The following is a 14226-nucleotide window of genomic DNA, read 5'->3' on the forward strand; positions in this document are numbered from 1 at the left end:
CAAAAGATGCTACCTAATACCTTAAGAGTCCCAAGAACAATCTTAACAACCGAATAGATTTCAGAATTTTTATTGAAGAAAAAATTAATGGATAACTGTACATTCCTGACGGCATAGATTCTAATCAAGACGATTCGTGACTAAATTGTATTTAAATGACCTGCCATCTATTTGATGCTTTCAGCAGAAAGCACCAGACCTTGAAATGGATCTTGAAGAGATACAGCTAGTTTTCAAGATATCAAATACACAAATTTCGAATCGGATTTTATGCTCATCAAGAAAATTCTTGCATGAAAATTGAACATTATAGATTTTATTCTAAATACTGGCCCAATAAACTTAGTTTATTAAGGGCCGTGGTGTTACCAAAACGGACATGGAGCATTTAAATTAAGTTGAAACACAATCTTAGAAATTAAATTTGAACTACCATATGCTTTAAAGTATTTGAAGATTGTGCTTAATATATAAGGTAGAACGTAAATATTTTCTGTTTAAAAATTATTCCTCCAAGTAAAATGGTATTTTGCGCTTATTCTATGGCGTGGTCTGTTCACTCAATAAGTACTTCATCTATAATCTATACCGCTATTAAAGAATATATAAAACTATATATAATATATTATATATATACATATATATATATATATATATATATATATATACATATATATATATATATATATATATATATATATATATATATATATATATATATATATATATATATATATATATATATATATAATATATATATATATATATATATATATATATATATATATATATATATACATATATATATATATATATATAATATATATATACATATATATATATATACATATATATATATATATATATATATATATATATATATATATATATATATATATATATATATATATATATATATATATATATATATATATATATATATATATATATATATATATATATATATATATATATATATATATATATATATATATATATAATATATAACATATTAATATATATAATACATTAAAGAATATATAAAGTGATTTTGCATCACTGACATCCAGCATAAAGTTTAAAATCTCTTACAATGACTCCACCCTCATCTTTCTAATTTCTAATCCATCTTTCTAATTCCTGGCATAACAAAATAAAAGTGCATAGTTGCTGCAATGTTGATATCTGAGAACTGCAATGGGATAAGCAAGGCAAAGCGCAATGAGCAGTTCTAACACGGTGCTGCATCAGTCATAATTCGAAAAGATTATGAGTTAGAAATACATTCTTAGAGATTCTTATTTCTAAAGAGTCCTACTAACTATATGATTTCTTTGTAAGGTGCGAGGATAGGTATTTTCCTAAGGATTAGATTACTCAAGCTGATGTATAGGCTGCAGTAACTCCACAAGCTTTATATTATCTGACATGAATTTTACAAACTGAAAGATATATCTCGCACTTTCCCCCTAGACAAAGCTTACAAAGGGACTGAATAGTTGAATCGTGTAGAAGGTGGGAAATGATGAACATAATAATTAACGTGAATTTTAATCATAATGAAATTCAGATTCAGACAAGCTAGTCTCTTTATAATGAAGTTCTGACTGTAAATAATGAGCACCGGTTCAAACTGTTTAGGAACTGGCAAGTCGAATGTCAACTTGGTACTGTTATCTTTCACAGAAAAAGCACAATGCATTACTTTCTGCTTAAGGCCAAACTATCACAAAATGTTGAGTTGAGGAACGGAAACAACTGTCGCATATTTACCGTCCATCATTTCGTCATAACGGAAATAACGGATCGTCATAACGGAAACAACTGTCACACATTTACCGTCCATCCCCATCCCTATCAGAATTTTTTTGTAAATGCTGGCAAACTCCCTCCCCCTAATCTCATAAATAATTGTTTTTACATTGAGAATAACTAAGCAGATAAAAATTCAATTTCACTGTCATTCAACAAAACAACGAGAAATATACTTGTGAATTACTCTCCTCAAAATAACGGTATCTTACCCAAATAAGCCTGGCAAAAAAGGTAACATCTCTCAAATGCTTATGTTGAAGATTGGGTGGTAATTTCAATTGAAATGAAAACATAAAAATCAGGTGGTAAGCTCTTGAAGAGGAGGAAAACCTTTTCTTCATTGACACAAAATATGGCAAAAACAAGCCTATATATATTTTCCTTTTTCACTATTTTACAGTCTTTTTGACAAAAATTCAGAAAGATATAAACACTATTTATAGACTTGTGTTGTCGTTTAGCTACTTCTTACAACTAGATAATCTAGACGGCATCAAATGCCAACCAATCACAAGGCCCCATCCTGCCGGCCAGATGTAATCCAACGCCACCTTTTTAGACAGCAGCCAATATGGCTGCTGTAGGAGAGTGCCGAAAAGTATGTATCAATTTGTTATATTATATCACTTTACTTAACTGGTACATTCTAAAAGACAAAATAGTACATTTCGTATGCAACAATGGTGAGCAAAACTTACAATGCCAATTAATATAAACAACTTAACGAGTAATTTTGCTACCCTTTTACCCCAAATCGTAGGAAAACAATAGTTCCTTGAACCAAAAATTTTATCAAAGTTTTGGATTACCACAACTTCCATTTTAGTGCTTGTTTTATTGGTAAGATATACGAGTTCCAAGGCTCATTGGAATTCTACATTTAAGATTTCTCCTATTTATCTGAACCTGATAGAAATAATTTACAATTTAATGGTTCTTCAAGAAATAGCTTTTTGCCCATGATTTTTACTCAAAATCGTCTTTAACATTTTCAAACAGAGAAAATGTTTTCTTGTAACATTCAAACAATCGACTCAGATTGTAATTGCTTAACAATACAGCATTATTAGCGTGGAAATTCTGAACAGTTACTGGCAAAGTATTTTTTGCGACACCTTATTGGCAATAATATATGTAAATGCTTTACTTCGAAACTTAGAATCTTCAACTGTATACAAAACATGCCCAATATCTTTATCATTAAATTTCTCCAAACCGGGGATTTTTTCTTCTGTTAAAAACAACGCAATTAAAAAATTTCTAGCGCCATGTATAAAAAGAAGATTATTTCGTATAAATCAACAATACTGTATAATATCACATGAATAATCCACTTAAATATATTCATTACTTTTCATACAAGATAGTGTAAAAGCCTTCTAAAAACTGTCTCGTATAACTGATATTCAGCTTCTATTTATACATAGCACAACGTATTGCAAAGCATGATGAATAATAGAACTTCAATCTGAATTTTGTTTTATCATTTTTCTTCTTTTTTGTTCTTGTAAACCACAAAAGCAATAGAAATAATAAAAAAAAAAAAGCAAATAGAAGTAAAGGCAACGGAAGTAATCTGAAAAGAACCAGGGTTGCCATTCTTTCCAAAAATTCCTCCAAAGCTGGTCAAAAACTGGAGCTGGAGAAAGGTTCTTTTGAGGTTCAGCACTTATGCTACTAAGTTTAATTATGATGTCGTTAGCTGTTCACCCGCTTGAAAAACAGTGTTTTTGTTTGCATTGGCAGATCGCTCGTACAACTACTGGTGGCAAGGCCGTATCAGGGAGGGAGTTGGGGTTCAGGAGGTTTGGACACTCTCCTCCCCCTCGAAATGTTTGTTCAACTCGTAAAAACGTAACAAAAATGAATACGAACAATTTTTTTTCCATTTATAAGCTTTTTTGTGTACCCCCCAAAAAAACCTTTTTGCAACCCCCCCCCCCCCAAGCCGAAAAAATCCTGGATACAACCTTGACTGATGATAATGCAAATCTTTGTTTGAAAAACAGAAAAGGAGAAATCCAAGACTTATACATGGCAACGTAAATTATGAAAATGAATTATAAAGCTTCAACCTAAGGGATGGTACCATTTGATGGACGACAGCTGTGCATAAGACACAGAAATACGTTTTGAAACCATATGAACTCTTTAAGGCTTGGTGGCTGCCGTTACAAAAGTAAATTGATAGGAAGTTCTATTATCCAAACCATAGAAGACAAATAATGGGAAATCAGTATCATATAAAAAAGCGAAATAAAATAATGAACAGAAGCTCTGAGATCCCAAATCGTATACAGCGTGCTTTCCAAAATAATCTGAAAGAAAGCTTTTCTGAAGCCAGGCTAAATACTCAACTGGAAATAGCAGCAAAGCAAACTTATTCAGGTTGACATGTCTTTAACCAAAACTCAAAAATAAAAGGGTCACACATTTTGATTTTGATTTAGTTCAACAACTATGAATGTTGCCTCACTGAGCAGCCTCTCATCATACCAATTGGGGCTTAGCATTAACATAGATTACCAGACGGTTCTCCTTCCAGAATACCCTAGGAAAAAGCATGCTTTAATTACATTGGCCTTTTTAAATGTTTTCAATTAGTTAAAACATTGGTTAATCACGTTTGTTTAAACAAATAGTGTTTTAAAGATGGGCATTCATCGACTGTTTAATGAAACATCCCACCTATTTGTATCTATTCGTTTTTTGGCATGACATTTTAGACCGATTGGGACATACAAAATCTTTGGAGCGCATAGTTTTGTGTTAAGTAATATTTCTGGTAATCTATGGTATTAAAAACAAAACAGAAAGAAATGTAAAAACATAAGAAGGGAAATGCCCTTTTAGATTTAATGAATGTATGAAACAGCGGTTATTCTTTTTAGTTCTTTTCTTCTGCGAGTGGTGGGACTGCATTTCTTTGTTGAAGAAGTTTATGTGTAAGAAATATCAAAAGGATATGTGCATGATGATTGAAAGATTGAAGATATTTTTAGTATATATTTTCTGAAGTGCAATGTTGCTTGAAACAATTTGGGAGATCGTCAATCCTTTGTTTTCGATTTCAAGTCCATTGAACGTTCATGCACGGACGAAACAAAAAGCTTTTTTTGTATTTTTTTTTCCAATGCTTCATTTGAGAACATTTCTTAGAATAATAAAAACTAGATTAAAAAAAAAAAAAATTTTTGCAATAACAAATAAAATAAGTTAAGAACCAAAAGGACATCCCGCTATGATGCTGATTGAGTTAGAAACGGTTTAGAGACTTAAATAAAGACTGGCATACAAAAAGAAGAAAAAGAAGAAAAAAACATTCATTACAAACATGCAACTGTAATTAATATTCCAAACTGAGGTATTTGAAATAATGCGCCAGATGGTCTTAAGACAAACAAGAAGACAGCAAAAGGGATTAATGTTTAAAGAGAAGAGAAGCTAAGAACATCATACTATATATCCACAGCCGAACAATTACGTATATGACCACCGGTTTTGAGCTCAGTGCGCTTTCGTCGTCATCTGATGACCGAACACACCACCAACATTTAATATTGCAAATGTACACTTTCACGACGATTGGCGCAGTAGCTGTCTCTCAAACGCCATTTGAAGAAGAGCCATCTAATAACCGTGGCGAATTCGGCATTCGAAATTCGACTGATTTGCAAATTATAGTACGGCAGCCCCGGTGTAGTTCTGCCGCACTGAATAGTTACAAAAAGGCACCTGTTTACGTATACAGAAAAATAAGTGGCGCATTTTCAAAAGAAAAGAAAAAGTATTGCTTCTAAATTCTGCTCGGAGAGTCGCACATTGGAAGAGTTCTACACTACTGTTTTCACTGGTTGTATGAATAACGCTTCACTGGATTATGAGCGAAAGACTTTGCTGGCAGTCTTTAGAGTCACAAGGACTGTTCCTTGGAATCACTGGCTCTTCTCCTTTCCAAAAGAGTAATGATCAGCACCACCTACCATACCCAAGTTCGGATGATGCGCATAATTCTTTATTTGATGCAATGAGATTAGCTGGTTAGGGAATGAGCTACCAGTGGGCTTCATGTCCATCCCCGACATCGACATCCCCATTTGACCAGGGCCTTTAGAAAACGTCAGATGTTCATACGGAAAGTATCTAAAAAATTTCAATAATTAGATATGTTGACATTCTGAAACATAATAAAACAGAATACAAACAGAATAAAAACACAAAAAATATGTATCTAGAATTTGTGAGTTTTCACGATTATTTTATTTCGTTTACCTAATTCCAGAGCTCTGTAGGCACAATTTTATTTCTTCAATCCCTAAATTATATTTGAAGCATTTCTTACATTTGCATTCTGCTAGTAATGGGTGGATTTCCAAAAAAATATTACTTACCACAACTTCAAAAACGCAAAAAAAGACAAATTGTACGGAAAACATGAGAAATCACGAAGAAAATAACATATTGAGATTTCAGGGAAGGGGACGATCCCGAAACCTTTATTTCCTTCTTTGCGTGACTGGGTGATAGTTATGATTAACCATTTATATTCTGATATTAATATTATTGATATTGGCCATTAATCAATCCTAAAATAATCAAGACAAATATACAGTAGTTTGATCTGCAACATACCTTAACAGGGCCCAAAAATATCATATCAAAGCTACAATAAAGGTGTGTGTATTTTGAACATTCAGCTTATAGAAGGCCAGTTCTTCATCAAAATGTATTTATTACAGAATTTCTTTTTTCTCATATTCTACATTAGTGTTGTCAGACACATTTGTATCTTATGGACTTTTTTGTGTGCTTAACTCATCATAACTCATTTTTATTTAACTTTGGATGGTTGAATTATTGTACTAAATTCTTATCATATCTAATTTCATTAGAGGTTCACCAGTTATCCAGCAGCTATTTCAAATACTTTTGACAATTAGGATTTTTAGATTCTTAGATTAACTTCATTTTAGAAGCCAACTCCACAAATTTGTATGAAAACGTACTCAAGCACAATACTCATAACTAAAGACGTAATCAAAACATCGAAACTCTTGGACAATTTTCCTACCCGGTGCTCAGTTCTCTTGAATACTTGGTAAAAAGTAAATAGCAAATCAAATATTACAGAATAGGATAAGAAATCAAAACAAAAGAGGATATAAATATATACCAATATTCTTTTGAATCTTTTTATCCGAAAACGGAAAAAAAAAAATCTTAGTTAAAATTAAAAGATAATTCTTCATTTTTTTTTTTTCAGAGAGCAGCAACTTCAAGGAAATTGATAGGTGCCCACAGGAATAGCCCTAGATGAGGGTGACGGACGAAAAGCATGAAAATTGTATTTGTGGTATGCATTTTCCTTTTGCTCCAGGAAGGGGGGATGCGAGGGAGATGAATTAGACCTGAGTACATGTGTAACATATATATTTTCAAGCGCAAAAATGACTGGAAGCTAAATTCATTTCTCGAAAGAGTTATATATGGTGTTAAAAACAACTAGCAATGTTCACCTTCCATCGAGGGACTTGATTATCGACCTGGGTCAGTAATTCTTTTCCAAAGCACTAGAGTTTTCTCCATCCAAGGAGTCTATTTTTTTTTCAGAACTTGCTGATGCCCAGTAATTGCCCTTCATTTATAAGAAAAAAATCTGTCCCTATCAACTGGTCGGTATGTCACTAATTTTAAAACTAGGTAATTGCTAGCTACATGGGTGGTTAGCCTATGCAAATATTCTTGAGGAGATATGGTCAAAGCAAATAATTAGGAAACTCACCCTCTAGTAGCATGGTTTCCTCCTCCCATTCCTAACTGTCCTCCTCCAAGAGGGAGCATTCCAGCGGTATTGATAGGTGTAAATGCTGACGCCGACGATACAGATTTACTAACATCATAACCCATACTATGCATTGTGTGCATACTATGAGCATGACTATGGCGTAGATCTTCACTTAGTTGTCTATGGTCTAGGGCTAATCTATGGTCTAGTGCTGCCGAGCCTTGAGTACAGGCGTCTCCTGGCTGGTGTCCATGGCCATGACTCATCTCTAAGCCAGAGCTTAAATCGCTGGGTTTGGACCAATAGGAAGGATCTACTCGAAGCGCAGCAGCTACCGCAGCTGCAGCAGCTGCTGCAGCAGAGCCTGTTAATGCTGGTCTCTTGTCCGATCTTTCTGCATGCTTTTGCATATGTTTGGCTAGATAGGTTTCTTGGGTATAGGACTTGCCACAATATTGACAAATATGGGTTTTTAGGTGCTTTGACTCTTTATGTTTAGGAATATGCTCAAGAAGGCTTGATTCATCCGAAAAACATTTGTAGCAGCTATTACATTTGTACGGTTTATCTGTCTGGTGGCATCTACTGTGACTTTGAAGGTTGCTCAATTGACTAAATGCCTTAGTACATCCAGGATGGCGACATTTGTACGGCTTGTCACCCGTGTGAGTCCGAATGTGCTGCTGTAAGTGACTTAACTGAGTGAACTTTCGTTGACATATCTCACATCGGTATGGTTTGATGCCTGAAAGATTTAAATTTTACTACTTGAGAAAAAAACAAAAAAAAAAACAATAAAAAAGACTATTGATTAATATAGAATCTTAATACCAGGACATACCAGTCTTTTTATGCACAAATACATAACTGTCGTTTATACCTTTATACCAGGATAAAGGGGCCCATTACGTAGCTCTAGAGCTGCAAATCATTAAAAATCCGCTAATCCCCCTCCTAAAAAAATTGGATATGTACCACTCCTATGTCGGGGTTGAAATCCTACCCTTGTATGTGCATGAAAGAAAATTTGTGCGCTATCTGAAACTAATATTTCTTATACTATTTTCAGATGGCGCTGATTCTGTTGCGAAAATTTTGCGTTGACGAATTGAAATTTAAATAAATTAAGTATCTTTAAAGTTACTATTCCTCTAGTTGGGTGATGAATAAAGAGCTAGCTTCTAAGTCTCCTCGTATCTTACCTATTGCCATTATCCAATTCCAACCTGTTTCAGAGTGCTTATCAACCCATTTTTACCCTGCTTAGACACTTGTTACAGTGCCTGCTTTTGGTTTATTTTGCTTGCTTAATTTACTTGACTAAGGGCCTCCTCCGCTTCTATCTCTTTTCATATTTTTCTTTGTGACTTGACTTTGTTGTTTTACCGGTTTATTTTTAACCTATTGGTATTTCAATTTAATTGTGATGACTGACAGAACAGTTATTAGTCCTGTCACCCCTGAACTAAATAATTGTGGTGTAAGGATTTTGGCCTTAGAAGTTCCAAATGAGACCAGTAAGTTGTTGACATTAGAAAGTAAGACAGTTATTGCAAAAAAAAACTATTTGAACACCTCCAAAATCATAAGTGTACGGGCCATTATGGCTCAATGATAGAAAGAGTTGGACCTGATGGCTATATTATCACAACAGCTGTGAATCCATCAGTAGCTGCAGCTATACTTTCAATGTCAGATATGGCAGTAAAATAGTTGTAAGGCAAAGTTTGTGTTTGGTCTTAGCTCCAATCCCAATTTAATCCGAAACAAAAACGGTATTGTATTCATCCTATTTGAGGAGGTCACCAATCTGGATGATTTTGATAGGGAGGTCCAAGGTGATGATAGAATCAAACAAGGGACTATACTACTACTACTAACAACTCACCGCAGCCCAAAGTCGCCTGAGGCCAACACAGCTAAGCGCGCTCCTTCTCCATCCCAATCTGCCCAAAGCCTCCCTTTTTACACCTTCCCAGGAAGTTCCCATTTCCTTTAAATCTTTCTTTATGATGCCCCCCCCCAAGACGAGTACGACCTGTTTTCTGTTTAACCCTAGACGGTTGGCCAAAAAGGACAATCTTCGGCAATCTGTCATCCTTCATCCGCACAACGTGCCCTAGCCATCTCAACCTTTCTTTCATTATAGCCCTAGAAAGCAGGATTGAACCACATTTTTCGTACAGGCTACTGTTTGAAATACGATCAGTGAGCCGGGTACCCAGAACAATCCGTAGGCAATTTCTCTGGAAAACATCTAGCAAATCTTCATCCGCTTTTCGGAGCGCCCATCCTTCAGAGCCATATTTGACCACGGTCATTGTTGTAGCTTCAAATATTCTAACCTTGTTTTGTAGACTCATCTTCCTATTCTTCCGAACTTCTTTTTAACTGTGAAAAAACACCCTGAGCCTTGGCTAATCGACTTTTAACATCTTCACTGCTCCCACCGTCTTTACTAATAATACTAACAAGGTAAGTGAAACTGCCCACCAGATCAATCTTTTCATTACCCAACGTCAACTTTTCATCCTCACTTATTCCTAGCCTCAGTGACTTATTCTTCTTAACATTAATTATCAAACCTATTCTAGCACCCTGAACTCACAAAACCTCCAAAAGTTCATTCATTTTTCTCCCACTTTCATCAAGGATGCTTAAATCATCAGCATAATCTAAGTTGAGGAGAGTTTTTCCTCCTCATTTGATTACGTGGGCACCCATTGCCTTTTCTGTGCTCCTTAGTGCAAAGTCCGTCAAAATGATCCACATAAAGGGGGATAGAACAGAACCATGTTTAACTCCTTATTTAGTACAAAACCAGTTGCTAACCTCATTTCCTACCTTAACCTTAGCAGTGTTATTCTTGTACATAGCACTATCATTTTAATGTATTTGTCCAGTATACCATACAAGGATAAGACCTTTGCTAAAGCCAAAGGTATCTGAGGACCAAAGGTATCTGACAACTCAGACACTTCTGAATTATTAACCTAAGAGTGAAAATTCGGTCGATACATCCTCTACCTTTTCCAAAACCGCACTGTTCTTATCTTAGAACGTTTTCTGAAACATCTCTCAGTCTAAAAAATATCATATTACTAAGTAATTTGCTACCTACAGAGACCGGACTAATACCTCGATAATTACCACACTCACTCTTATCATCTTTCTTATACAGTGGTTTAATTAAGGTTTTCCTAAAATCGTTAGGTAATTCCCCTTTTAAAAATCATATTCATAATCTTTAGCAACTTATTTCTAACCTCAGAGTCACCATATTTAATGAACTCATTTACCATACTATAAGCACCTGGAGCCTTATTATTTTTTAATCCTTTTAGTACTGTCGCTAATTCTTCTTCCCAAAGAAATCTTCCTTCAGATCCAAGGTATCAAGTGACTATGGCCTTCAAAAACCCATGCCCTTTGGTATTCCTTTTAGTTTGCACCTTCAATCAGAATCTTCAGTTCCCACTGAAAATCTCCGTTTGAGGTGCAAGGTATACAATAAAGCAGTTTATCTCCCGGGCAATACGATGCTTCAATTGCCATGGTTCTGGTCACATGCCTTCCAATTGCCATAAAGACATAAGATGACTACAATGTAGTGGATAACACACCCTTAAAGAAAGTTCCCAGTCCAAGACAGTAAAGGAAGAGGTGGTACTTGCGTGCCGTTACTGCACTGGAAAGCATGCTACTAACTCCAAGGAGTGTCCCAATGCTCGTGGAGAAGAAAGCTACTGTTACTTAATCTTTCACCAATAATGTTCCCATGAAGATTGCCACTAGGACTTCCAACCCATAAAAAACATGTTCCCCTGGTACACACGGACTCCTTCCCTCCACTGACAATTAATCACCTTCCAGCTGAGGATCTCAACAAAAAGTACATGACCATGTTTGAAGGTGTTGCAGGGCAGATCTCTGATCTGATCCAGATTACAACGTCACATTGCAAACTGGTTTCTGAGATAGTGCCATTTAGTCTCGAAAATGCAGTCCTTAGCCTGAATAGCACAATTTAAAACCTCAAAAAAGAAGGTTCAGGCCCTTCCACCTTTATCATGTCAGGAAATACCAGTAGCCCTGACAAAGTCGACAGGAAACGTGTAGGAAAGGGGTGTATAACAGTGCTTCCACTTTGTTCTTATTAGATTTCCGTTTGGTTTGTTTAAAAATCCTGAAAATTGTGACACCTGACCATAGAAAACTTTTTGCCGACACCATACTGGTCCAAAATCCAGCAAATTTCCAACTCCAAGCGAAAAATCTGACAGTATTCCGTCACGTAGGAATTTTTTTTTTCAGGAACCGAGTTTTTGCACTCGTCTGTCCCATGGCTCCACCAGCCTCAACGTTCCATCCAAACTTCCATATTTTTTTCTTCTTTTTTAACTGCACTTTTTTAACTATACTAAACACACTCGTCTGCTTTCGCGTTAGCTTTTACAATTTTGCGTTGATTTAAGCAGGGAACATCGGCCTCTAATCATGAGACACATGTCTCTTTCTTTTTGTGCCAGAATTGAACTAAATAACTGATGTAAGGGTCACACTTTTCAGCGAGTTCCTACCATCTGTTTTTACGTCTCTTAAGGTTGAAAAGAACCACTCCACATGAACGTTCGGAAATGGCAAGGTCAGAAGGTGCTGGACAGTGCTGACCATGTTAGGGAACCTCTGAGTACCATTTAGTGCTTTTAGAAAAGTAAAAAATCACAGATATATGTCACAATTGGAAGACCAAAGCGCAGTAAGCTTTAGTTTTAAGACCAGTTCGTCCCCAAACGAGAATTGCTGTTTGATTTGCTTCACTACCTCCACATGTAACTTACGAGCACATTCATAGATGAGTTTCACTTCAATTTCATCTACTTCTGCACTCAGATTTGATCGCAAGGTTTGAAGAGACTCGTAGTGCACAGCTACAGCTGGAAGGTATTCGCTTGCTTTGTCAAGGTCGAGATTCAAAGGCGATGCTGGTCTAATGTAGCTAGTCTTCATGAAATTTATGGTCACTTCTCTTAGAAGTATCTCCCCCTCTAATTTTATTTTGTGGTACAAAAGATTTGACTTAGGAAAAGAAGATTTGAATTTATAAACAGATCCGGCACATAGAGCTAGAGTTCAGTTTGAATCTGAAGCAGTGGATCCTTTAGGGTTTACAATGCCCTGTCATTTGCGTGAGTGAGATCCTTGTTCAACAGAAAAAGGAAAAACATTTGTATGAGTTTATTCATGATGGTATATAACAAAATAAAGTATAAAAATCCCCTGTGTGATTCTTTTTATTCTACATAATCAGATGAACGTGTCACCACAAAAACGTATAGATAAGAAAGCCCATCTCTTATCGAAGCCCCTTTAAGTGTTGAAAAGGCCTAAATTTCAACTATAAGGCTCAACTATCATAAATAGCACTGAGTGAAAAATACGTGATAATTAGGAATTATTCTAGCCTACAAAACAACAACGGGTATTGAGGCGCATTCATGAAAAGTATAAATTGAGTGTGCTAAATAATATGAACTAAGAATCAAGTTGTTTTATATTCTTATTCAAATGGGGAAAAGTCTGCACCTTTACCTTAGGTGCATAGCCATCGAAGCTAGTGACTATCAAAACAACTTGATAGTCACTAAAGTCCAGTAAAGTCACGCCGTAAGGTTAGTTTTTCTGATTAAGTTCAGTATAATCAGTGCCAGTGTTTTTAAATTGTTAAAATGAAATGGTAAATCTTGCAATTTAGTGGGTCCAGACCTAAATCACTTACTTATTTTTGGTAGGTTATTTCTTCATACATTTCAACATTTGAACCTGTGAGTAGCCATAGTAGCCTAGCTCGCCTGTGCTTTGTTGACAATAGCAAGCCAAGATCTTTGATGTTTCCTTTTTAATCTTATACTGGCAGAAGTCTCAAGTTAACTTTCTTTCAAGTTAACTTTCTTTCTTCATCAAATTGCCATCAGGAGCAAACACACATGTGCAAATTTTAAAAGTTTCGACTTTCTTACACTAATGGTAGGTTATTTTGTTGTTGTTTTTTTTTTATCACTAAGAGATCGGTCCACCATTTTGCTAGTTTGAAAATCCTTCGCTAGTAAAAAAAGATAACTGGAACAATTTAAAATTGGACAAGTATCCATCTCTTTACTGATTATCCGACGAAATTCTGAAGTCTGACATGAATATTTTTTTCCAACAATTGGGCCAAAAATCCGACAATGTCGGAAAAATCCGAAATAGTGGTAGCACTGGTCTATACCTAGCCAAGAAGGTGTTATGAATAAGCTACAGAGACCTAGGTTAGCCCTTTCACGGACAAATGACAAGTTCTCTTTCAGTGTTTCAGTTAAACATTTGGGGATTTAACCAAACCATATGGACTGAATTACAAAGTATTTTAGTCATACAAATACCTGATATATTTTCACTCCAAGAGATGATTTTACAACTGGATAATATTGACTATGATTTTAAAGGATATTAAGATGCCCATTGGGACAGAGCCTTTATAAAAGGTGGTGGGCTATTAATGCCCTGAGATTAGAAGACGACGCTCCAGCTTATTAAGTAGATTTGCTAGGACTACAGGTTCGGTTCATTCCCTATAAGCTTTT

The 14226-nt window shown here is 35.2% G+C and overlaps 1 protein-coding gene across 12 annotated transcripts in view; it reads right to left on the reverse strand.

Annotated features, from left to right (window-relative positions):
• Positions 1 to 992: 992 nt before the first annotated feature.
• LOC136030302 (zinc finger protein rotund-like) overlaps positions 993 to 14226 on the reverse strand; it is a 257373-nt gene continuing 244139 nt past the window's right edge. For 11 of the 12 annotated variants that reach the window (XM_065709179.1, XM_065709178.1, XM_065709180.1 and 8 more), the window contains 2 exons: positions 7598 to 8345; positions 4824 to 5958 (listed from right to left, as the gene is read on the reverse strand). In XM_065709179.1, the coding sequence (XP_065565251.1) occupies positions 5751 to 5958; positions 7598 to 8345 (956 nt within the window). In that variant the 3' untranslated portion in view covers positions 4824 to 5750. Of the gene's footprint in view, positions 4367 to 4823; positions 5959 to 7597; positions 8346 to 14226 lie in introns of those variants that run through there. The other variant, XR_010618239.1, reaches the window with a different exon arrangement.

This window comes from Artemia franciscana, chromosome 8 (assembly GCF_032884065.1).
Source record: "Artemia franciscana chromosome 8, ASM3288406v1, whole genome shotgun sequence".
NCBI lineage: Eukaryota > Metazoa > Arthropoda > Branchiopoda > Anostraca > Artemiidae > Artemia > Artemia franciscana.